The 26,489-nt window shown below is 43.8% G+C and overlaps 1 protein-coding gene across 1 annotated transcript in view; it reads left to right on the top strand.

The window, feature by feature from the left end:
- Positions 1-26,489, top strand: part of efnb1 (ephrin-B1) — a 66,528-nt gene that overhangs the window by 13,281 nt on the left and 26,758 nt on the right. The window contains exon 2 of the mRNA XM_074648039.1: positions 15,337-15,614. Coding sequence (XP_074504140.1) covers positions 15,337-15,614 — 278 coding nt within the window. The remainder of the gene's footprint in view (positions 1-15,336; positions 15,615-26,489) is intronic.

Here is a 26,489-nt window from a genome sequence, read left to right as displayed (position 1 = left end):
ACTCATTTCATTTTAATGCCGGCCGCCTGCATCTCGCCCGCGCTCGGCTTGTTAAAGGCGAGTGTTATCAGAGGAGACACAGACTCCCGCTACACCAGTTAGGCCGTCCTCCCCCTTTTGCATTCACTGTTAATGAGCCTAATGATGTGTGTCTCCGCGATTGCATCAGTCAATATGCTGTTCAATATGGGTTTTAGAAACCCACTGACAACTTAAGCATGTCCGCCTGGATAAGATCTCCCATCCGAGGGAGGAAAGAAAGAGCTAACTAATTTGTCTTGGATCGGTCGGGACACGTGTAGCTGTCTTTTACAATCACGAGCCCAGATTGTAAGCAGAGAATAGACTTGTCACTCAAATTCTCTGATAAGAAGCCGCTTTTAAGACTCAGAAGGCAGCTGTGTATTAAAAATGTCCTAGTTAGAACTGGCGCCCTTTTATATAGAGATCTATTGTTTGTTTGGTGTCAATAGTTTTCAGCTTTTTTCGTCTTTCTTCCTTTTTGGTTTCGGCACGGATTTAGTTTCAGTTAAGTTTTTATGTTTCAGAGGGGGTTTTATTTCAGGTTTAAGTCAGGAGGTGTTTACTGTGTTAGAGACCAGGGACATTTAGATTTACGCTTTGTCGGAGAGTTGCTTGAGGACTTTAATAGTCTCTGTATAGTGATTACAGATGTGCCTTTTTCACTTTTTTCACTGCTTTTCTTTTTAAGTCACATTAGTGCAGCTTTCAACACATGTTTACTAGTGCTGTCAATAGATTCAAATGTCTAATCGCGATTAATTAATTGCACATTTTTTATCTGTTCACAATGTACCTTAAAGAGAAATTTATTAAGTATTTAATACTCTTATCAACATGGGAGTGGTCAAATATGCTGCTTTATGCCTATATTTGTCTATATTTATTATTGGAAATCAATTAACAACACAAAATAATGACAAATATTGTCCAGAAACCCTCACAGGTACTGCATTTAGCATAAGAAATAATATGCTCAAATCATAACATGGCAAACTGCAGCCCAACAGACAACAACAGCTGTCAGTGTGTCAGTGTGCTGACTTGACTATGACTTGCCCCAAACTGCATGTGATTATCATAAAGTGGGCATGTTTTTAAAGAGGAGACTTGTGGGTACCCATAGAACCCATTTTCATTCACATATCTTGAGGTCAGAGGTCAAGGGACCCCTTTTAAAAATGTTCGTGCCAGTTTTTCCTCGCCAAAATTAAGCGTAAGTTTGGAGCGTTATTTAACCTCCTTTGCGACAAGCTATTATGACATGGTTGGCACCCATGGATTCCTTAGGTTTTCTAGTTTCTGATTTAAAACGGAGCCGCTACAACCTCCGGAATCGCAAGTTACGTTAATGTGTTAAAAATATTAGTGGCATTAAAACAAATTTGCGTTAACGCGTTATTATCGCTTTAACTTTGACAGCACTAAAGTATACTTAAGATACTTTCTGGGCTGATGTTGATTTCTTCCCTCAGTGAAAAAAAAGTGCAGGCAGAGACCCCTGTGACACGGATAAAAGCTGTTTCTTTTATAAACCACACAGCGTTTGATTGATCTGTCCCGTGGTCTTGATCCCTGGGCTTGGCTGATTAAACCTATCCATCAGCTCTTCTTATCAGCGCCCTAACAGATCGACTGCAGGACACCGAACTAAAACCCCCCGCATTGTTGTTACACAGAAAAAGTCAAAGGCTAAGGACAGGGAGGGGAGAGGTTTGCTAGGACTCTTCTCTTCAAGGCCTTTTGTGAACAAAGAAAAAAAATCCCCACTATGTTGTTTTAAAGATATAGCTCCTGTAGAAAAACGATAAGTATCTTTCATGCCATTGCGCTCACACGCACTTATTTTTGTCGTATTGCAATAACCTCCAAAAGAGGTCGAACAGTGGCATTGCAGATTGTGACAAGAGTGTTTCCCCTCTAGTGGGAAATCAGAAAGTAATGTTTCCTGTCCGCCGAGTGTCGGCTCCCCGCTAGTGATGTGACCCTGCCCCCCGGTCACAACTCACACAGACATCAGCCAGATAATGACATCTCTTTCACTGACAGCCTGTCATTCACATGCCTCTACAAGCCCCGACACACACACTCGGACACAATGCACGCAGGCACGTGCGCTCTTTCGCTTGAAAACGAAGGCAGACGAGCACGGACGCCCGTTATGAATCATCTGAGTGATTTGCAAGTCAAATTCGCGAGAAGTGCCTGTTATTTACTGAAATAAATTTGAGTTCCTCATCTTCCGGGGTGACTGGTAAAGCAAATGCATCAAGGCCACTAAAACGTGGGATGATTGCGTGTCACTTTGCTCTCATTTATCTGAGAGCGTCTATTACCATCATGTTGTCGAGTCAATGAAAACAGCCCCGGAAAACAGCCAGCAGATGGGCTTTTATTATTCACAGATGTATGATTTTGGGACAGTTTGTTGAAGATAAAGACTTAAGACTCATCTTAAACATCTTAAATTACATTGATTCATCAGCTTTAACATACGGAAAGTAAACTATTTCACCATAGTCCAACACAAACAGACTTTTATGGGAGATAATGATCACATCACAGCGTGCATGCTTGTTAGTCAGTGTGTCGAAATCAGATAGTGGGAATCTGCAACTTACTGCCTTATCGAGTAACAATCAACCGGAGTTTACATAGTCAAAATTTCCTGTTGAAAGAAGATGGTTTATTGAAATCCTGTTGCAGCATGCCCTGCAGAAGCAGGTGTGGACCTGCTAGCTCGCTGGTGATTTGAGTTGGGGGGAAGGGGGTGTGAACGCTCCCCGAACACTAGACGGGAGGAGTTGCCTGCGTGGCGCGTTCATTAACCTGGTATCTGGCTAATCTCCCGGCTAATTCATTTAGTCCTCCTGCGTATTAATATCCTCACCATGCCGCCGCCGCCGCTGCTCATGGGACGCAGTAGGAGCGTAGCCATGGCGATGATTGTGTCATTATTTTGCAGTCAGATGAGTGATATCCCAGAGGGCTGTAGCTGGGCTGTCCACGCCGGTTGAGAGGGGCTGATTAGAATTGCAAATGGCGGCCAAGTGTTGTGTTTATTGTGTGTCTCAATATTGGAGACAATCAGGCGAATCAAAGCCCTCAGCTGGAGAGATGGGACTGAGGCACGGTGGGCCTCTCTGGTTGGCACCATGTCCTCAGTGCTTGCACAGTGCTTCCCCCCCCCCCCTCCCTCCTCTGCCTCCTCTTCTTCTTCTCCCCGTTGCCCTCTCTCCCGGTCGACTGTGTCGTGTGTGTAGGTCCTGAAGTACGTGGACACAGCTGGAGAAAGAGACAGAAAGAGCCACTAAATCTAGCGCACTCAATCATCTGTAGTGTGGCGGCCCTTGCGCAGCTGAGAAATATTAAACACGCTTTATGATAATGAAAGCGCGGGCGACAGACATAAATATCAGAGGCAAAGTGCTGAAGGATTAAAATGTCTTGTACGTTTGCTCATAACACAAATTTGTCATTGATTTCATGGCTTCCTGAATCGTTAGAGACAGAATTATCAGCTTTTCATCAGTGGAATTTCTTCTCCCCCCCGCCTGTCTGGGATGAGGTATATCGCGTCACATATTAAGGGCTCGGGAACATTCAGATGTCTGCGTGTCGAGCCCTGCAAATGGAACCTATTGGCAGCGCGCCCCCTGTTATCGCTGGGTGACTGATCGCGGTGCAAAGTGCCCTAAACACCAACATTTTCGCCGCAAATCACTCGCGAATTGTTCTTCCTCGACGATCGGCCATTACCTCTGTTATTGACTCGCTGTTTGTACAAGATTCGGCGAAATCCATCTGAAAGCTATCCAGCGCTGTGTGTTGTGTGTGTGTGTGAGACAGGAAGCTAGTGTTTTAGCTCACCGTGTAATTCACTCTGTCAGTCGCACACAGAGAGGCCTATCCTCTCTTGTTTCGCTACTGTTGGCTTTTAAGGAATGTACATTGCGAGAATGTGCATGTGTGTGCGCTCATGCATGTATATGTCCCTGTCGGAACACAGGATAATTCCTCAGGTCATATAGCAGCGCATGACCAGTCACAACAGGCATGTGTGAGGCCCAGGTACGGACACGCACAGGTATTGCTACAGGGAGAAACTGTGAAAGTTTTTTATTGCGCCACACACACGTCCTCTCAAGCTCTCGCCGCTGTAGGCTAAATGAAAAAGTTAAAAGGAATGTGTTCGCACTCGATGGAAATCCCTTAGATTTACTGTGAGTTTTTTACTGTGACTTGTGAGCGAAGGTAAAGGCCAGGAGCCCTCATATGTCTGACATGATACGATCAAATGTCACCAGCCTTGAAAGGCAGCAGTCGGTTGCATGCGAGGAGCTGCGGCTCGCAGCCTGTTTAAACGGCGCTGTGTGCCGTTGAGCTTGACAAGCAGTTGATGAGAGATCCTTAGAATTGTGTGTGTGAGGAGGAAAAAGAGAATGCTTGAGTGTGTGTCGGATCGCCGACGTGGCTGTTTGTGAGTGTGTGAAACTGAGGAGAGAGTTCATGAGGTGACATCTCGTCAGCTGTTTGACTTTCCCAGTTTCCCAGGGAAGCAGTTTCAAGAACAATGCAGAAGAAAAACCACCAACCACCGACAATTGAAATGCCACAAGAAAAAAAAACCCGGCGCTGTTTGTTGGTGACTGAATTATTGCCGTTGCTGGAGATTGGAGACAGGGGAAATGTGTGAGTGACTGCACCGTGCTTGTAGCAGACACATATCACCTACCGGACTCCTCTACCCATCCATCTCCCAGCACTCCTCACAATAGCAGGAATACATTAAAAAAAGAGCGAGTCAGGAAGGGAAGGGGACGCAAGATAAATATTGTGTTAGTGTTTTCCCTCCCCTCTCCGTTGCAATTGTCTCTCACACTGACAGATGAACAATGAAAGTATTGAACTTTGCTGCGTGCTATCTTTTACTTCTGGGTTCAGAACCGCGCTGTCAAAGCCAGACGTGTTTCTGGCAGAGATTGATTGATTTGCTTTCTGCGCGCCATGTCGTCCCTTTGTTCTCCCAGGAAGGCTTTGGTTTCTCTCCAGTATCCCAGACTCTCTGTAGCTGTGTCATATTAACACCTGTTAACAACATACAGGCTCGTACAATATTGATTGAGCCCCCCTTTGATCAGAAAGTGTGGCTATAAAATTTAAACTAGAAGGCAGTTCATTTTATTTTTGGAAAGAGACAAAAACCCCATATCTCTCTGTAGCGGGACATGTGCTTTAGACGGCAAAAAATAAATCTCCTTTCGAGGATCAATATATTATTTCCATCAAAGCTAGGGTTGGTAGTGTTCTTCAAAAGTTTTTTGTTATATTTGTTGAAATCTGGGGTGAAATATAACCAAGTACATTTACTCAAGTACTGTACTTTATACTTTTTACTCCACTACATTTATCTGACACTTTTAGTTACTAGCTACTTTAAAAATTAAGATTTTTGCATACAAAACATATGAGGAGTTTTTTAACAGTATGTATAAGTACAGCTGAATCGAATATTTGATTAATCGATTTGTCGGTTGACAGGAAATTTATTGCCAACTATCTGGATTCTTTGATGCCCCAGTTTCATAAATGTGAGGATTTATTGCTTTTACTAGTTAATTTATTTTTATTTTTAAAAAATTTGAGGTTTAGGCTGTTGGTTGGACGAAACAAATATTCTGAAAGTGTCACTATTTTCAGAATTTTTACAAACCAAACAATCAATTTGATTACTCGAGAAAATAATCATCTGATTAATCCAGAATGAAAACAAACATTATTTAATAGTTCAAAATGAGCTCCACCTCAACCAACTACAACAGTAAAATCCTGTATTTACGTATATTAATACATGAATAATAATAATCTAATTATACAATATATGTAAAGGATAATGTATTGCGAGCCGGTCATTGGGAAATAAACATCGGGGTCCACCCCATTCTGCTTATTACACGTCTACTTGTAGAGGAGTAGCTGTTATTACAGTGTGGTATTAGTCCTTTTACTTAAAGGTCCCATATTGTGCTCATTTTCAGGTTTATACTTGTATTTTGTGTTTCTACTAGAACATGTTTACATGCTGTAATGTCCAAAAAAAAATTATTTTCCTCATACTGTCTGCCTGAATATGCCTGTATTTACCCTCTGTCTGAAACGCTCCGTTTTAGTGCATTTCAACGGAATTGCAACGAAATTGCGTTGCTAGGCAACAGCTTGGGTCCATGTTTACTCCCTGTCAGCTGATGACATTCACACACACTGCAACAGGAAAACTAAAACCGGGCCACATTTAGAATATTTACGTTTTAAACCGTGTAATGGTCTAAATAGTTTATATTTGTGACATCACAATTGGACAGAAATCCTAATGGCTTGTTTCAAACACACAGTTTCTGAATACGGGCTGTGTGTGTTTCTCCGTATATTGAGCGTTTAGATAGTTTAACAGTATTTATAAAGCACTTAAACCTGCTTTATAATATAAAAGACGTGAAAAGCTCACTGTTTACAGCATGTGACCTTTAAGTAAAGGATCTGAATACCTCCTCCACCGCTGGTTGAAATTCTCATTACATCCCGACAGCAATCAATAAATCAAATGCTCTGACAAAAACAAAGGAAAAAATCTGGTAGGCTATCTGTGGCTGTTGAAGGACTGTAATAAACCCGAATGAAATGATTGGACGGCCTACCTGCCTGCCTGCGAGCACTCTGCCCATTCACACATTGCGTGTCACCAGAGTCTTCCTCAAGCTCCTAGCCTTACTCAATTACCTTAATTTAGCTTAAAGGGAGGAAATATGGGGAAAGCTTGCCTTGCTAAATTTGCTTATCTTAGTTTACAGGGTGGAAATATGGGGAAAGCTATCCTGGCTCTGTCCAAAGCTAACAAATTCATCCTACCAGCACCTCTAAAGCGTACTAATAACCCGTACAAAAGCCAGAGTGTAAAACTGACACACAGCAGTGTTACTGGGTGGTGCTGGTCAGATTTAGTTACCTTCCAGCGGAGCCAGGCGAGCTGTTTCCTATTGTTTTCTTAAGTCTCTTTAAACTAAGCTAACCGGCTGCTGGCTCCAGCCTCATACTTACCGTACAGATGATGACAGCGGTATCAATCTTCTCATCTAACTTGAGGCAAGAAAGCGTATAAGTGTATTTCCCAAAATGTCAAAGCAGAAAAACCTCATTAGCAATGGATGTCAGGTTTGTTTGGGAGATGTCTTGTGGCTGATCACTCGCTGATTTCATCCCCAGATGTGTTGGTGCCAAAATACTGCTGAGCAGGGGCAACCTCTCCCCTTTCCCCCCCGAGCACGAGTTTGAAAAATTAGCTAACTTGAGCCACAAACCGTAGCCTGAGTCTCATCCTCAGTGAGCTTTTCACTCTGCTTCATTATTCAGTCTGAAACTGGGATCCCTCGAGTCATTTCTAACCACGCTGCGATAGGAGGGCAATTGTTGAAAATTGAATTTAACCATGACTGTCTCTATCTAAGCCAAGCAGAATTTAAAAAACTAATATGGAGCTGTGTGTGCGTGTGTGTGTTTATTAGTACATGTGACGTTGCTGATTGAGTTGCGACATTAAACGGCTGGCTTTTTCTGAGGAATGGTTTCCGAGGGCTTATCGATGGGGTTTGGAGATACGGAGCAGAAAATGGCTGCGGGGTAACAACCCGGGCAAGCTGCATGGGTTTGATAATGGTTATGATTCTAGTTTTTCCTTCGCTCCCCCCCCCCCCAAGTGAGAGTGAAACACAATCGGGTGAGCGTGAGAGATGCTATTGTTCGTCTGGGAGGTTCTCCTGCTTTCTCCCCTCCTGCTCTGCTCGCCACTGATTACAACCTTGCATCCTGGTCCAGCTCTTGACTCTCTGCTCTGCAGCTCTCAGTCCTGAGGGATTCCTCTCTCCTCTCTCCGACTGTCCAGCCCCCCCCCCACCACCACACACACACACACACACACACACACCAACTCTGGCACACCCTCACCCACTCAGGCATGTGGACACACGTATAATCTGCACACAAACACGCTCACGCATACAGTGGGCTCGGGCCAGGCGGGTTTGGCAGCGACTGTAGACTGGGCCTGTGGAGAGATCTTTACGGAGCATGCAGAGCCCATCTGTGGCTGCTCCTCAGCGATGGGAGGCAGCTGGCTCTGTGTGTGTGTGTGTGTGTGTGTGTGTTGTGTCGTGGCCAGGGAAGGAACTAGGGAAGGAGGGAGGAGGTTTGTGTGTGTTTGGGTCACAGAGCACCCCCAGAATGAGGGCTAAACTCGGGCTGAAACTGACCCAAGCTCTCTCGTCTAGCTGAGCCAAATCTACTCTTCTCTTTTTTTCTCCTCTCCTCTCCTCTCCCCTCCTCTCCCCCCCCCCACCCCCAGCCCTCCAGCTGGAAGAGCTCACTCCCTGGGATCCGGGGATGAATAAGTGGAGAGGCAGAGAGCAACAGTCTGGGCCTTCTCTCGCTGTCACTGATACCGTGGATGACGTTCAATCACGACCGCATACACCCATGCTCGCTTAACTCCCCTGCTCTTAGAGAGGGATGGGCTCTGCGTTGACGGAAACCACAGAGGCCATAAGAAGAAACAGATTATGCTCTTTCTCCTCCCTAATGACTTCTGACACTCCTCTCTCGCTCAACAGTCCTCTTCAGCCTGTTTGTCTAGTAGCGACGTCCACTTCTGTCCTCCTCATGGCAAGGCCATCTGGGCGTCATCTTGTTAGCTCATTACGGCCGCCGATGGTGTGATGCTCGCCCTCTCATGTGACTGTGATGGAGGGCAAGCATACTGATCTTGTTTGATGAGCGCTGTGCGTCCGCCGCGCTCATCTGTGTGTGTGTGTGCGTTGTAACTCGCCTCCTCTGTGCAACTGTTATGAGTCACGCTGAATCTGATTTGCTCTGCATGCCAGCCTGTTGACTGAGCTAACCGAAGCTAGTGTGTGTTTGTCTGTGAGAGAGAGAGGGTGTCTGTGTTCACACGTACAAAAGCAGTTCTCTGCAGGGTGGAATTCAGGATATTCTGTCTCTCTTTTTTCGCCTCTGACATCTTCATTTATGTCCCTCTAATGGGGGACAGCGCAGAGGGAAAACACCCAGCTTTTCTGCTTTTCAGCAAGTCACAGTTTGCCAAGTCTGGCCCACTGGAGTGTAAATGCAACTTGGACTGAGTTTATAGTTTATCCAATACCACTACCCGTTGGCGAGTTTGTCCTGCTTTTCTATAATAAGGGTCAAATCCTTCCTGCTTTGCTAAACAATTCTGGAGCCAGATGGGTTCTTGTTTTGCTTAATTTCAGGATCCTTGTGTTTGTTCGTGTGTCTCTCTCGCTATGTGTGTGTGTGTGGCCCGCGCCAGCATTGAGGCGACTTGTTTACCGTGTTTGACATGTGAGGAAATCGGTGTGTGTACACTGCGGGGCGAGTGTTTATGTGTGTGTGTTTATAGACAGGCATCCCTAAGAACATCTGCCCCCTGCGACAGCCCTGACAGAAGCCAGCTATGTATACAAGCCGCCGGCTACATGCGCAGACCTACGACCGGCTCACCTTCCCGTGGCTTCACCTCAAACGCTTAGAGGGAGATGGCTCAAAACCGGTTTCAGATCACGCAGCCGACAAGTTCAAGTTCACGTGACTCGACAGCATCGTAGATGTGTGGTGGAATTCTCATGAGCCGCACAAACGCACAGACAGTTTGATGGTACGTGTCTCTCTCCCAAGAAATGATCACGCTGTGTCAACAGTGGATCTTAACCACACATCAAGAGCGAAGCCATTTCCAGAAGCCGCTGTTTGAATGTTTCCATTGTGGAGCCGAGCGAGCGTGAAGCTCTATCTTGATGGATCTGAAAGCGGTTTAAGGCAGAAACAGTCCCCGCTAGCAGACAATTACTTAATATTGATTGACTTGAATGGGAACGGGATGTGTTTTTACCCTGTGATTACACAGAACGTAGACCGCCTCAGGCAAGTGAATCCGCTTTAAATCCCCGCCGCTATACGCGTTACACAAGAGCTCAACTACAGTGCTCTTTGCATAACTCGGCTTTGTGTTCTTTTACGGACTTAAGTGTAACCCTGTCATGTGGGTGAATCACTGTGATGTTTCATGGGAAGCCGTAAAACGCAGCGGAACTGTAATCCTATGGAATATTGATTGAAACGGCTGTAAATATGGCTGCTGTGTGTAAAGTGTCATCTGTAATAATAGAGGGGGGAAGCAGCCACACTGATTTTGTAGATAATGTAAAAGAGAAATGATAATTGGCGAGGGAACACTTTTCCTGGCGTGATAATTACCACGCTGATAGCGAGGGGAATAGAGTACCTGTTGTGCCGATGATTGTGTGTGGAGTGTTTGTTTTTACATGATGCATTCATGTGCTTTAAAGGCCAGAGGGAAAGAATGAAATATGGGCTGCAGAAAACGAGACAGAAAGAACGAGATGTAGCACCTGCGTCCGGTCTGTTGGCATAGATGGATCGCCCTGTATACGTAGCAGAGAATAACTGATTTTAATTAATATGTATGGCATGTTCTGCTCAGGAGGAACAAATCAATTTGAATCCATTCTGTTGATATGAGCCGTTTCTGCCTCTTCTTTCTCTCACAGTTCCTGTGTCTCGGGTCCTTTCATTCAGCGGTCGAGGCTGCCTGCCAGCGCTATGCTCGGGGCCGAGGCCTGAGTTGACTGGACGGGGGTGGAGAACATGGAGGGGGGGAGGGCTGGTTTGAGGCTCTGTAAGGGGCTTTGAGTGGGCCTTAGTGTAGGCGGCGTTTTATATGAAAGTCGGCAAGGGCAGGGCGCTTGAATAGGGGTGGCTGGGAAGTTGGGCTGGGAAGGTCCAGGATGCACCCCACAGTGCTTTTGTGCGCTCTCACATCCGTGTGTGTGTATGTGTACGGGGAGGTGGCGGTGGTTGCGGTGGTGGTGGGGAGGGTGTAGCATATGTGAGATCATGTGCTCATATTCACCAGTGGAATGTAAAAAGAGAGAGGAGGGGGGTTTCTCCCCTCGCCTCTCTTTTCCTCCGCTTTAGTTGTTTTCTGTTCTCTCTCCGCTGTGCTGTAGCGTAGGCCTGCCTGTTTGTATAAGCTCTTTACAGGATTGAGCTCGCCGTGGAGCCGTCCAGATGAAACAAAACCAATCTCATTTGGTTGTTTTGAAAATGATTCTCTTTATTGTGTTTGGTTCGAGGCAGATCCACCTCGTTTGACATGAGGGGAATAAAGGTTCCCTCGCGTTCGGGGTCATTTCCCAGGAACATCGTTTGTATCCGAGCCGCTCTTCCTCTGTGCACTCGAACCTCTTTCATCAACAGGTCTTATAAAGTCTCCAGACAACATGAATGAAAGATGCAATTCAACCTCTCTTTTCTCCCCCCCCCTTTTTCCCTTTCGACCTCCTCAAAAGTACAATAATCTTCAGTCACTCGTCTCCTCCTCTCAGTTGCGTGTGGCTGTGTGTAGCACCGGAGTGGCGCTGATTAAGCCAACAGAGAAGACAAACGGGAGACAAAGTCCCAGCCCACCAGTTTAGTTTCACATCCTGGACTGGAGCTGGGCCGCAGCTTGCCAAGTGGAGGGCTTTTAAACTGGGCTAAACACTAATTGCTGCCCTATTTCTTTTATGTTGCTTCTTTCCCATCTGCGATGGCGCTTCCAGACCTCCACAGCAGCCAGAGCCTCATTATAGCAGACAGTTAACAAAGGCTGGGAAACAGAAGCGGAGAATTCACTTAGGATAGCTATCTAACCGCCAACCAGGAGGCTTGCTCGGAAAATTGAATCAATGACAGAGGCCGGCTTGTGATTAAATCCTTCAGGGATATTAAGATATTAAGATTTTGGAAATCTTAATTATTCATCTAAATTGTTGCGGCCCGCTTTGATAACGGAATGAATGGCTTGTAAAACCGATAAACGGGGTGTGAGGCTCATTGTTTTATTTGAGAGCGGCGCTTTTAAGTCATTTTAATGCTTTTGAATCAGAACATTGGTGGAAAAAAAGTTGCCAATAATTTCCCTACAGAGAAAATCGAAAACACCTACTTGTTGAATGAAACAAATAAGGTTTAATTGTGATGTTTGCCTGGTCGATCTTTTTTCCCTCTGGTTTTCTCGCTTGTTTTTCTGTAGGTGTTTTTTTGTGAGTGTAGAGAGTGAGGGGGAGGATGGAGAGAGGGGGGATGAGAGGAAACCGAATGAGGGAAATGTTGAGGAGGTGAATGAGAGGGAAGGATAAAGCGAGAGGGAATGAGATTGGGGAGCAGAAATAGAGGGGGCTGAGATTGGGGGGGAAAGGAGGAGGGGGGTGGTCAGCAGCAACAAAGCCTAATGTTGCCATGGAAACTTGTTTATGCCTCACTGATGCATCTTGTAGATCCAATTAGAGGCTGATTGTGTCCGTGTCTTCGTAGACACACGTACGTGTACCCAGGCATGGCGCGCACACACACATGCATGAAAACATATGTACGCTGACACACACACACACACACACACACACACACACACACACACACACACACACACACACACACACACACACACACGTGAGCACATGCAGAGTGTTGCTGCTGAAAACCAGCAAATTGTTAGGAGAGGTAGGACAAAGCATCGCCCGCGTTCTCTCTCTCTTATCGGCCCTTGAATTAGTGCAGCCCCTCCCCTAGCCCCCGTGAGCTTCAGACAATGGCGTGGAAATAACGTCTCACCCGCTCCTAAGCCCCGGTCCTATACCCGCGCATGCTTTCATGACATCATACGCAGTCAAAAAAAGTAGTGGGGGTTGATGGACAGGAGTTTGCAAATTTCATGTTGCGTTTATCTCTTTTGTGAATGAAGTCGTTTATTAGGTAAAGCCCTTGTCCTGGAAGAATGGCCATGAATGTTGAAAAGGCCTTAATCCAATCATGTTCATTTTCATGGGGGGTATTTCTTCAGAAAATTGGACTTTCTAAATAGGGCTGTCAAAGTTAACGCGTTAATGCAAATTAGTTTTAACGCCACCAATTTCTTTAACGCATTAACGCAATTTGCGATTTTTAGGTTGTAGCGGGATCAGTTTTAAAGCTAGAGTGAAGATACTGGTATCATATGAAACTAGAAAAACCTAAGGAATCCATTGGTACCAACCATGTCATACTAGCTTGTCGAGAAAGAGGCTAAATAACGCTCAAAACTTTCGATACATTTTGGCAAATTTGTTTTAACGCCACTAATTTCTTAAACGCATTAACGCAACTTGCGATTTCGGAGGTTGTAAAACTAGAGTGGAGGTACTGGCATCATATGAAACTAGACATAAAGGAATCCATTAGCTTGTCATGAAGGAGGCTAAATAATGCTCCAAACTTGGAAAAACTGGCATGTCCATTTTCAAAGTGTTCCCTTGACCTCTGACCTCAAGATATGTGAATGTAAATAGGTTCTATGGGTACCCACGAGTCTCCCCTTTACAGACATGCCCACTTTATAATAATCACATGCAGTTTGGGGCAAGTCATAGTCAAGTCAACACACTGACACACTGACAGCTGTTGTTGCCTGTTGGGCTGCAGTTTGCCATGTTATGATTTGAGCATATCTTTTATGCTAAATGCAGTACCTGTGAGGGTTTCTGGACAATATCTGTCATTGTTTTGTGTTGGTAACTGATTTCCAATAATAAGTATATACTCACATTTGAATAAAGCAGCCTATTTGTCCACTCCCATGTTGATAAGAGTATTAAATACTTGACAAATCTCCCTTTAAGGAACATATTGAACAGATAAAAAATGGGTGATTCATTTGCGATTAATCACAATATATACATATTTTAATCGATTGACAGCCCTATTTTTAAATGATCGTTTCTTACAATAGCTGGCTGTTTGCCACTGTTTATCATCGGAGGAGGAGAGGATGGTGATCTTAAGCCTCCCTACACTTACACACTCCTCTATCAGGAGGCATCGCAGTCCTCCCTTCCGTCCCTGGGCCCTGTCTGAAGAGTCAGTTATTTAGTGGTGAAATGATGTGTGTGATGATGAAATGAGGGGCTGCAGATAAGGTGAGATTACACTCTGAGAGAGAAGAAGAAGGGAGAGAGGGAGAGAGAGAGAGAGACACAGAGAGAGAGAGGCCCGGCCCCTGATGTCTTGTTAAAACGTGAGGGATCAGGAAGAACAACAAATGCATTGCGCGCTGCTAAATCCTGCTTAAATCCGCTGGCATGGGCAGATCTAGCAGATAGCCCCGCTGCTGTGCTCGCTGTCTGCGACCACAATACACACACACACACACACACACACACACACACACACACACACACACATACATAAACACACCCGTGGTCAGTCCGGCTGTCTGGGTTAATGCTTGGCTAACTGGGACAGCAGAGCTGAACCATGTTGACATTTTAAGCCTCAAACAAGTCCAGAACAATGATTCAGCCCGTCTGCCCCCCCCACCTCCCCATCAGACCGCAACCTCAGCCCGTTTTGCTGACCGACTCGCACACACACACACACACACCCATGTGGACGTGCATAAACACACACACCACTGCCCAAACACACTGCAAGTACCCCGTCGCCCCCTCTCTTCACACACACTTACACACACACACACACTGGGCCTCCTCCTGTTCCCCACCTTTAGTGAATAAAAGAGAACAAGAGCTGATCTGATTGAGTTGGCAGCAGAGAGCGAGGCGGAGAGGTACAGTAAGGCCCCGATGGATTATCTTAATCCTCCAGAAGATGATCATGGCGGAGGGAAGATGAACTAGGACGCCTCGACCTTCCGGCTGACCCCGGCTTGTTGTTTTTCTCCAGGAACTCGGACCTCTGAAGTAGCAGCAGCGTAGATATTGTGTCGAAGCACGGGGTCTTAAAGTGAAGTCCAAAAATATGAGAAAAGAATCCGTGGCATTCTTTGGATGTAATCCTATCTGTAGCCACGTCTGCGGCGGCCATTTTGTGTCTGGCCATCTTGTTTCCCTCTTTGCAAACTTTTTGGTATGCTTTGATTCGGATCCAAGCAGAAACTTTCAGAGGATTTGTGTGAAACGCTCTGTCGGCTAACGCTGAACAATGTCAAGCTGCTACATGTAGTGTTTTTGTGGGGGTGAATTAACTCCGCTCTGCCTAAAAGCCCATGCCAGACAAATCTAAACCCATAACTCCTATAGCTCAAAGTATTAAGATTGTATAAACTGTTGTTGAATTATGTGGCGGCTTTTTCCAGACTTCCTTTATTATGTGTTAGTAACAATTCGTCTTCCTTTTTTTTGTCTCGTCCCTCAGGTTTGTGGCCGGAAAGGGCCTTGTGATCTACCCAGACATCGGGGACAAGCTGGACATCATCTGTCCCAAAGGGGACCAAACCAGAGACTATGAGTTCTACAAGCTGTACCTGGTGAAGAGGGAGCAGGCGGAGAGCTGCAGCACAGTCCTCGATCCCAATGTCCTCGTCAACTGTAACAAGCCCGAGAAGGACATCAAGTTCACCATCAAATTCCAGGAGTTCAGCCCCAACTACATGGGCCTGGAGTTCAAGAAGAACGTCAACTACTACATCACCTGTGAGTTTGTCTCAAAAGATGATTTATTGTTGATGTTTAGCTTTTTAACCTTCATTTAAGCAGCGACGCGGAGAGTAATAATCTGCTTCACACTCAGTTACACACAGTCACACCTGGGAGTTTCCTGGTAAGACTGTATTTTAATGGTCGCTGCAGCAGCTCCATAGCAACAACTGCCTCTCTTACGGCACAGTGGTAGTTGGCGTCTAGGGAGGCAGAGTTCAGGATACAAACCTACAACCTTGACTGACATTTACTCAAGTGCTACTTTACTTAAATACAATTTTGAGGAACTTTGTCTTTCTGTTTGCACTTCTGCAAATGGAAAATTCTACATTATTATAAGATTACCTGACACTTTGTTTTACAGGATCTTCATTTCAGAATAATTTCCTAATAATTACTTAGTAGGTAATACTAAGTAATTACTTAGAAGTTTCCTGAATAGAACTACATAATTAGCTACTCTTTATTTGGAACACAGATACATTATCCAGTTGATACACCTCCATTTAATTAATTCCAATTAGTTGCTAGTATAACCCAGAGTGTCTGGTAGTCAGGGCACAGCAGGTCAGCTGGACATGCAAAAATGTGAACGCAAACAGTTCAACATATACGGAGACTAAAGTTTCCAGTGATAAAATAATAATGAGCAATAGTTATTTGGATTTAAAAGTAGATTTTCTTTTAGGGGAATTCCAATTTTCCCTATAAATAGTACCAAATTATATAGTTATTTCCTGGAAAATGCCTAGTAAATAACAAGGAAATTACGGACCTGTAAAATGAGACTTTACCTAAAACACAATTTTGAAAGACGCCATTGTGCTTAATGAGTAGGCCTACTTTTACTTATGAAACTATAAGTACTTTATGCTGATAATACTTCTGTACTGTTACTTAGGCAGCATTTTGAATGTAGCTTTACTTGTAATGATTATTTTTTTTATTTTTTAATCGTCATACACATTACATACATGAAATTTGACCTCTGCATTTTACCCACTCTAAGCATTTTAGGAGCAGTGGGTCGCTGTGAAGCTCCCCGCTTTGTGCTATTACTATATTTACTGAAGTAAAGTCTGTGAATACGCCCTCTTTACTAAAAACACATGTTAACATTGGGAACACTTCCCTTTTCATACTCTTTAGCCACAGCCTGTTTCTGGTTAATTCATTATTGCTAACTTATTGAGGGTAATATTATGGGTAACGATTGAATCATAGTTTTGCAGTTAAATTATATCCTTTACCAGTATTTGTGGATTTGCACTAAGTAGAGAGTGTTAAAGAAGAGAAATAATAGCAACAAAACCATAAAACCATGTACATACTTTAAACGGTAGAGCATTTAAACAATTTGACACATCACCACAACTATTTAATTTTTAAATGCAGTGCGATATTTATTACTAGTACATTTAAAAAAAGACAATCACTTAAAGCAGCAACACAGTGGTTGAAAGAGCCAGCTGAAGAAGCCCTGCGCCCCCTCGACTTCTTCTGATACCTCAACAATTACCACTGGTTTTGGAGGGGTCCTAGGAGCCGATGTAACCACAGGAGAGGCTGGTTCTATGGTGTGCTCTGGGTCCTCCTCCAGGATTGTCTTTTTGTTTGTGTCCTCCCTGTCCTGGACATCAGCCATGAGAGGAGGTTCAGTAGGTGTAGATGTCCAGGGAGCGGGCGGAGGTGACACTTCAGCAGAGTTTGTCTCTGGACTCGTGGTCGTCTGCTCCGTTTCAGGCAGACTGGCGGTCAAGACGTCCTGCCCTGCTGTAACAGGTTCAGTAGGAGGAGTCATTGGAGCCTGAGTCACAGCAGAGTCCGGTTCTCTGATGGGCTTCAGGTTTCCATCCTCCCTGGCCTAAACATCAGTATTGGATGGAGGTTCTGCAGGGGGTGTCAGAGAAGCTGCAGAGTCTGATTCTCTGGTTGGTTGTTGGTCAATCAGTTGGGGTTGAGGTGGCCTCAACATCATTGATAGATGGAGGTTCAGCAGGGGGTGTCGTAGAGGGTGGAACCGCAGCAGAGTCCGGTTCTCTGGGCGGTTCTGGACCGACCGGTCCTGATCTTTGTCAGGACAGACAGCACCACGTCATCCCTGGTGGAGCAGGAGATGGTGGCCTTGCATTCCACAGTGGCGGTGAGAGCCTCTGAGACTCGGTCCAAAGCGGCCTTTGTTACCACTGTCTGGATGAATCAGACATTTGGCTGAGTTTCTGGGAGGGCATATTTAAGAGGGAGCGAGGAGGAGGCACCCAGAAGCCCCGCAGGACTCTGGGAACAACCTCCAACACCACCTAATGAGGACCGAGTCTGGAGCTGGGAGCCTCCTTCTGCTTCTTCAGCTTCTTCATTTTCTGGCTGAGGATCTAAACGTATGCTTTTGCCGTGCTGAGGACTTTGGGATGTCTGTAGGTTACAGTCATTAAAATTAATGTTTAAAACCCTTCAGAATATCACAGATATATTAAAACCACTGTAGTATAACTGTTAGTAAATATGTGTCAAATACCATTTGAAAAATTACCTCACTGAAAACTTGGAGGTAAGGCCCCTGGGGAGTCGAGGAGCGAGCGGGCCTCAAACTCAATGTCCCGCATTTTGTGGCTGACATTTACTGCCCACAGCTGAAACAAGGAATTACATATGAAGTGCAGTTTTGACATATTTAAAGGATAAAATCAGCGTAATGTAACAACTTACTGTAAACTCATATAAGTCCTCTTGGGATTCCTGTCTTACCAACGTCAGCAGAGACTTGACATCCTCATCAAACTCCTTCAGCTCAAACTCCCTAAGGCTTCAAACAGAAACAAAGCAGAAGCTTTAGTTTTACTGTTACTCTCTACACCATCAGAGTAACTCACCGTTCTTTCAGTGTACTTTTGCTCTCCTCGAAAATGAGGTTGAGCATATCTTCAGCAGTCACCTGAGATGAGATCTGTTTTTTCTGCAGAAGCCTCAGGAGTTCCCTCACCAGTGCAATCTAAAAAAGCAGGGAGATAATTCATCTTTAAGCATGACAAGACAGAGTTTATCATAATTTATTTTGCATGTTATATTAATGTGGGCTTGGAAGGATAGAAGGTCTTAACTGAGATGTGCAATTGGTCAAATTCCTGCAGGGCCCGCTCATATGTGGGAGTATCAAACAGCTCCTTTAAAGAGAATAAGATATGTTACTTTTAGTTTTAGTCACTTTTTAAAACACATCTGAAAATGTTTTAAAGTCTAATATGCTACACTATGATTTTTCTTTTAAACTTTTTTCAACATATTATACTATGACTTTTTAACATACTATACTATGACTTTGGTGACTTTTATTGACATACTATATTATGACTTTTTAAGATAATATACTCTAACTTTAATTACTTTTTTAAACATACTATACTATGACTTTTTAACATACTATACTATGACTTTTTAACATACTATACTGACTTTTTAACATACTATACTATGACTTGTTTCGACATCCTAAGTAAAGACAAAAGCTCTCTCATACCCTGAGGGGTCCGTAGACTCCTCTGCTTCCTTCAACAAACTCCATTGTTATTCTGTTGCTGTATGTCGCAATACAGAGCAAATAAAACAGCCAAAGCGACAATGTAAATTCGACAAGAGCAAGTTCAACGACTCAAGAGAGTACTAACAAAGGAAACACCTTTTTAAGAATCCTGTTGTTAAATAAATTCTATAATCACCCTATTGTGAAATAATGCAAACATAATATATAAAAATGTGGTCATCACAACCCCAGTTGATGTTCACAAGAGCTGCCATTAATTACATACCACCGTTTTGCTACCTAGTGAAATCCTCTGATATGTTTTGCTGTAAAGGATAAGACTGATGATATTCTATATTTTCTAATTGTCAGCAAATCCCATGAAAAGGCCAAAAACAACAATGTATTTATCTTACTAACACACATTGCCCGAGAAGCAAAAAGCCTAATATAGATGGCTGCTACCTCTGTGCCATAGAGCTCCATTGTTGTCCAAAAACTATTAAAAACACATCAATGAGCCACACTGTAGGACAGGGTGACATGTTCCTTTATTACCATGGACCCTGGGCTCTGTAGCTTATTCTGAGTCAATCCCACGTATACAGTACACTGTCCTGGCGCTGTAAACTCACTAGAGCACCAAACGTTTATGAATCCGCAACTGGAAATAGTCCCAAAAGAATGCATTAATACCCCCGTTTGAGTAGGTACGAAAAGTAACACTTTTTAAAAAAACATAAAAGTCATTGTATTGTTTATATGTTGTTACAGATTAGCTAATTTTCGTTGTCATCAACAACTCCAGGTAAAACAACGCAACATTATTATGTATCCACGAGATATTTTGCAGTTCTAGTATGTGTTGTGTGCTGTATGTGCTGACGTAGTTAGGCATATCAGACATGTAAGGGCTTGAAAAATTACTTTCGTCTTGTGTTACTTTCGTAACAGCTCTCTCTCTCTCTCTCTCTCTCTCTCTTGTTAGCTCAGTAGCTGCAGAAGCTAACATACGGTAGCTCAGTTCATAATGCAGAAGACAGTGTTATTCTAGAGGTTGCTTAGGCCTTTTCTAATTACTGCTCCAGTTAGTCATTTCCTACATTTCCTGGAATGACTTGAACAGTTTTTTTCTAAAATGATAACATCTGGTCTGAGGATATTGTCAGTTTGGGGGGGGTTCTGCCACATCTGTAATTGATTCCTCTCCGAATCACTGAAATGATCAGAGATGATGGTGATATTAGAGATTCAATGTCTAAACTAACATGCAACAAGCTGCCTCAAAGAACTGCACAGTTAGAAGTCAACAGACGCTCTGCAGGCCATGAGAAATAAACTGATCCACTGCTCATCTACTCTTATGAAGCATAATATATAGTACTGTTACATATACTATGAGTTTTAGAGTTTATTTATTTATTTACCAGGGACAGAGCACATTAATCAACATTATTACTACCTCAATGTAAATGTCCCAGAGTTAGCTAAAGAGTCTGTTTTGTCTGTCCTGGGAAGGTTATTACAACATAACATAACAAGACATAATTAACCTTTCAGTATTTTTTAAATATCCATAAAACTAAAATATTCATCTCCTCACATTGCTTTTCCTCCTGAAGATGGATTTAATGCTTTGTTGGATGATTTAACTTTATATCTTTCAAAGTTTGTGAATGCTTAAGAAGATATAAAGTTTAATTTCTCCCATGTTAAGAAAGTAAAAACAAGCTACTTTATGTTTTATTTTCAAAAGAATGGCTCCTTTATATCATCATCCATCTCAAGGAAAAAAGTCCACGCTAAAATAAACCTCGCATATGTTTTTCCTTTGACCTGCAGCAGTCCAATTGGTATTTGCGAACTCTCCCTCAAAGCCAGAACGTGGGGAAGCATGAAGCTTGTGATGTTATCAAGCGACAATTTTTTGGGGGCCGCTCCTGTGGCAACATATCATGTGGACTTTTAAGAAATATTTCTTTGAGCTTTATTACACCCACATGTCTTTTTAGAATACACCTTGGGCATTTCTGGCGTCTGCTCAAAGTTTTCCTAGCTGGCTGTTAGCGGGGCCGCTGCTCCACATATTGTCTCCTGATTACATCATAAATATTTTAACTAACTCTATTAGTGACATGTGCGTGGGCTCCCATCTTGACTACAGTACGAGCCGACATCAAAGACAAAACATTAACTTTACTTGAGGTTGAATTTGCTTTTGTACAACACTCTCTTGTGTATCACCAGTCTTGCTGATGTGCGTATTATGCAAGTGTTAAGAATACCGTGTTTCAGACTGTGAACTCATAACTGGAGCCAGTTTTAAATCCTTCACGAGGGAAGCTGGCCGTGCCGGATCCAGCCTGATGGTGGTGGATCATCATTAGGCTCATATACTGTAACGTTCTCGCGTCAGCAGTAATCGACTGTAGTATTTGTCTTGGTATTATGTTAATGTTGTTGTCCTTTGCGACAGAAAGAGCTTGCTTTATTTATTCCACTGCAGCCTGTGCATACACCACGACACACTTCATCTATCATTTAGACAACCGGCCATGCGTGGTCGCCGTATGTGTGTGTGTTTTCTTCAGAGGGATGGCGAAGACCTGCAGTGAACACAGTTTTCCTGCTTTTCCTCTACAGTAGAGTCCCGTGTTGGTGTGTGTGTGTGTGTGTGTTGAGGCCCCTTTAGGCCAGCTTATCCCCCTACCTAGAAGATGTGTTATCCCACCGTCTCTGCTGGGAAGGCGCTCCAGCCGGCCAACAGAGCGGCGTAAATCTGCTCGGCCCGTAAAGACCCGGCTTATCTGGCCTGATTAACGGTCAAACGTGGCAGAGACCCGTTTGAGACGAGAAGAAGATGCATAGGGAGTGGACATTCCACTGAATCTTCCAACAGGCTTTTTCACGTCCACCCCCGGGCTCCTCCGCTCTGACTCCGCGGCTCCGTTTGTCTTTTCCTTGATCACTCCCACCCCCCCCACTCCTACTCCTTCTCCTTATGCTCCTTCCATGAGGTAAAGTAAGCAACAACTGGTGTGTGTGCGTGTGTGTGTGTGTGTGTGTGTATTTTTTTTGTGTGTCACCGCGGGGGATCCCGTCCGCTCGGTCCCGTCTATCCCAGCACAGCTCTGACAGGAGTCGTCGGGGGGTTAAAGGTCAAACCTCACGGACAAGGGGTCGCGGAAACACAGCAGGCGGTCAGCGATGATAACCCTGCACTGATCTAAACCCCAGACCAGCAACAGTCTGTGCTGTCCATCAGCACACCCCCCCACCCTCTTAAGTACACACACACACACACACACACACACACACCTTCCCGCCCCCCTGGTGTATGAGCGCACAAACTGGTTGTATTTCACCGCGTTGTCTAAACACAGGATATGGAATGAGCTGTTTGTGAGTAAAATGGCCGTGCTGTGTTTAGGGGTTAGAGTCAGGATAGAAGTGATTTTAGACAGGAGGCTTTTAAGGAAACATAATGGAGAAAATGAGCAACAGAGCAGGAAAGAGAGAAGACAAGCATACGTACCCTCACACACACATATATATATATATACAGACAGTCTTTATACGTCCCCTATTGAAGCCCCAAAAAAAGTGCCTCTATTTTCTTTCCCATTCGCTCCTCATTGGAATAATGTACCATGACTGCTCTGTGATATGTTTTCAGTGGTTAGCAGGGCCGGTGAGTCGCTGTTTCTGTTCTATATAAGGGTGAGGCCACGAGGCAGTAAACAGAGGCAGCCTGTCGTCATGCGCTCCTCTTCTCCCCTTGATTTCCAGTGCAGCGGGCAGGGTAAGCCTGATCCCTCCTGACAGCTGTCACTCTCCATCTCAGTGTACCATTGCAGACTTCTGACACACACCGACTTCCCCACCAGAATACTGCCGCAGTGCTATCTCACCTTTAGAAGATTGCCTCGGCGAAATGCATAATGCCCGCTCGCAGCAAAAGTTGTTTTCATCCTGCTTTTCTTTGACTTTGCAAGTAAATCCAACTTCCTCCAGAAACATGGAGCGACTGATAAGCACTTTATTATTTGAGGATAAATTGGTAATGGCTATTTATTTTTCTGACTTTTTAAAAATGTGGGTGCTGACCCGGGCTTGGAAAAACAATACTTAAGAATATAGCTGTCAAAGTGCATTTGACGCTGTGGGATGATCTGTCCGCGGTGCTCACACCTGACAGGATTAAGGTTAGGAGGCATGTTGCATATCACTAACATTCAGGCTTTTTTGCGTGGGCTCTCTTCTGTATCGCTGTTATATTTCTCGCTCAACAACCTACACATTATGCATCCAAATAGCCTCCCCTAAGGAATCCTTCTCCATTGGGCACTCTGGGTTCTTTCGCTTCACAGTACAAGTCGGCTTCATGTATTTGCCCTTGGGAGAGTTAAAGGTCAAGGTTGAAATCCCCAGAGCACAAGATCCTCTCCTGCCCTACATTTAACACTCCCAACATATGTGCACATGCGCACTCCCACGCAGGTACTGGCAGTCATAATGCATGTGAGCTCAGAGACATGCACATAGTCAAATAAATACAAACGCTGACAGGCTTATAGCTTGATTTGTTGCAGCGCAATAACAGTAATCTGATTAGAAAAAAAAGTGTTAAATGTCATCTTTTAGAGTTAACATAAAATTACCATAATCAAATCACAGCCACTCAGAAAAAAAAGGCAGTTGCATTTGTGAGCGGCGCGTTTGAAAAAGACAAAGGCATTTTGATTGTCAGATTATAGAGATGCAAATAGCTCGCACATTCCTAACGCGCAATTAAATGATTTTTTTTTGTCGGGAAGCGATAACTGTTAACATCTGGTAACCTCCCTCTGTAAAATCCCACTGAAATATTTTAATTACAGGAGACAAGAGGCACAAGGCAGGATTTTTTCTTTTGCATCGATTGTGAACTCGGAACAAAAGGATGTATTGTTTTACTGCATATTTAACAGAAAAATTGCTTCCATGACCTGAAATAACGATTAATGTTGTTGGCAAACATTTCTATCAGTCCTATTTTAAATATATATCCTGGGATCAGGGTCTGAAATGAACTTTTTTCACTACCTGCCACTGTGGCAGGCAAGTATTTTTGTCTGCCACTTTTGAAATCTAAGTAATAACATTTTAGATCTGATGTCATTCAATGTTTATGTATATGCATATTTTACATAAAAAACATTGTATGCATGTTTAAACCCAGTGTTCGAATTACACCATAGCTTCTGGGGAAGGGAGGGTACTGTAGCCTACACAGTACTGTACTTTGTTTTGCTATTGTTATCTATAGTGGTTATTTGCATAAAAAAAATACAATTCAAATGATTATGATTATGTAAATATTTGCTTGGATTAAAAAAAATCTTGGCGTCAGTAGTTATAATGATGTATTATAATCTGATTAGAGCTAATGTTTGGAAGTTAAACAGGTCATAATTCCCTCTCTAATATCTATTTTATATTGCTGTGAAAAAATCTCCTTCAAACAACTGGATTTATTATTATTATTATTATTATTATTATTATTATTACTGGAAATTTCTCTCCAAAAATTACATTTTACGAGATTACATCTGAACACATCATGATAACGTTGTAATTTACCTTCGCCCAATAATCATTTTTACTGAGCAGAGCTTGAATGCCTCATAATGTAAACCTAATATAATATACATAATGGAACCTCCGTTAAAGTAAGTAGCACCGTTATTTAGCCAAGCAGGACTGTGCTGCTAACCGGTAACGTCACTAACTCTCCTCCTGTTGATTTCAACACAGATATGTTGTTCACAGTATAGCATTATCAGGGGAAAAAATAGGGTGCGTCCCCCCAGGTTTAGTAGCACCATACTTATGAGCGTTTTTTTTTTCTCTCCGCCATGGCTCCAGTCCCAAACAAACTGAAACATGATCGAGCGTGCATATGCGTCATTGTGCATGCGTAACTGTTGGAAAGCATCGAAGAGGAATCGGTAGTCACGGAGGCATGACATGCCAAGGAATCGGACAACTAGGAACCGGTTCTCTATTCCCATCCCCAGCGTTTTCCCTGTCTGCCAGAGTGGCGGATGTCCTGACGATTTTATCCGCCACTGCCAACAATTTACCCGCATTTGGTGGGTGGCGGGGGCTAATTTCAGACCCTGCCTGGGATAAAATAACATAAAAGCTCAAAAAGTGGTTGTAAAGGACCCGTTTTATCATTTATATACCCCTTGATTCTAGAGGGTAAAATGTGTCACCTTATTCATACCGTTAAATTGTTTAAATGCCACGTTGGCAATCATTTTGTTCCAGCAAGTGTCGTGTTTTTTCAATTAGTAAATAATCATAATAGCGAAATGCTTTAAGGAATTGGAGAATCGGCGGTGGATTGACTTGACTTGAACTATCATTGATGTTACCGATTACCAAGTTTTAAAGCAGCTAATCGGTAAGCCTCAACGGATTTCATTTTCAAAGTAAACCCTGCTTACAGGTCAGGTTAGCGCCAGTGAAGCAGCACGGCCTGGGATAAGGAGATTTAACCCCCCCCCCCAACCCACCCTTCAGTGTGAGTGAATATAGCCCAGTGTTTATTAGAGTGCCAGTGTAATATATGACTTTCTGCTTGCTTTGCAAATCTATCCCGGCTGCCTCTGCTACTTCTCCTTTGGATATTTCATTCAGCGAGGGTTAGCAGGCACAGCGTTATTGTCGCTGGTTATTGCCTTTCGTTTATTACAGAGGAGTTTGTTTAGGGAGAGGGGGGGGGTTTGGGAGGTGGAGGGTGGGTTGGAGGGGGGGGGACGACACACGAGGACTTTCTTTTAGAGAGAGGGCCGCTCACGTGGCTGTACAAGTGAATGGTAACCATTGGTTACGCCTGAACCCGCCGCTGCTAGATGAAGCTGATATATTCATGTATTCATCTCAATTAGTCCGCTCCGTGCATCTTCAAATGCAGACACTCATCCCTCCTCGGCGGTGCTCCATGCTTATCTTATTAGAATATTTTATCCTGCGTGCCCTCTCTCTCTCTCCCACTATGTCGTTCCTCGCTCCATCCTGCTCTCCCTCCATTATTTCACTCTCACGTTTGGAAGTTGTGTGTTGTAGGTGCCGTGGGAAGTCTGTGTTCAAGTCATTTTTGCTAACTGATAGCTTAGATCTCCTCTCAACACGCAGACCACAAGAGACCGCAGAGTCAACTCTGCGAAACAACAACACTGTTGATTTTTTTTTTTGTGTTTTCACCCTCTCAACTAACACAAACTCATTTGCCGACTCTTTTCCCTGTGAGCGTTTTTTTTTTTTTTTCAGTCGCTGAAAGTAGCTTCCTTGTTTTCTTTAAT

This window comes from Sebastes fasciatus, chromosome 10, assembly GCF_043250625.1.
Source record: "Sebastes fasciatus isolate fSebFas1 chromosome 10, fSebFas1.pri, whole genome shotgun sequence".
Classification (NCBI taxonomy): domain Eukaryota; kingdom Metazoa; phylum Chordata; class Actinopteri; order Perciformes; family Sebastidae; genus Sebastes; species Sebastes fasciatus.
Note: the sequence above shows the minus strand (reverse complement) of the source record. Positions and strands in the feature narration are given on the sequence as shown.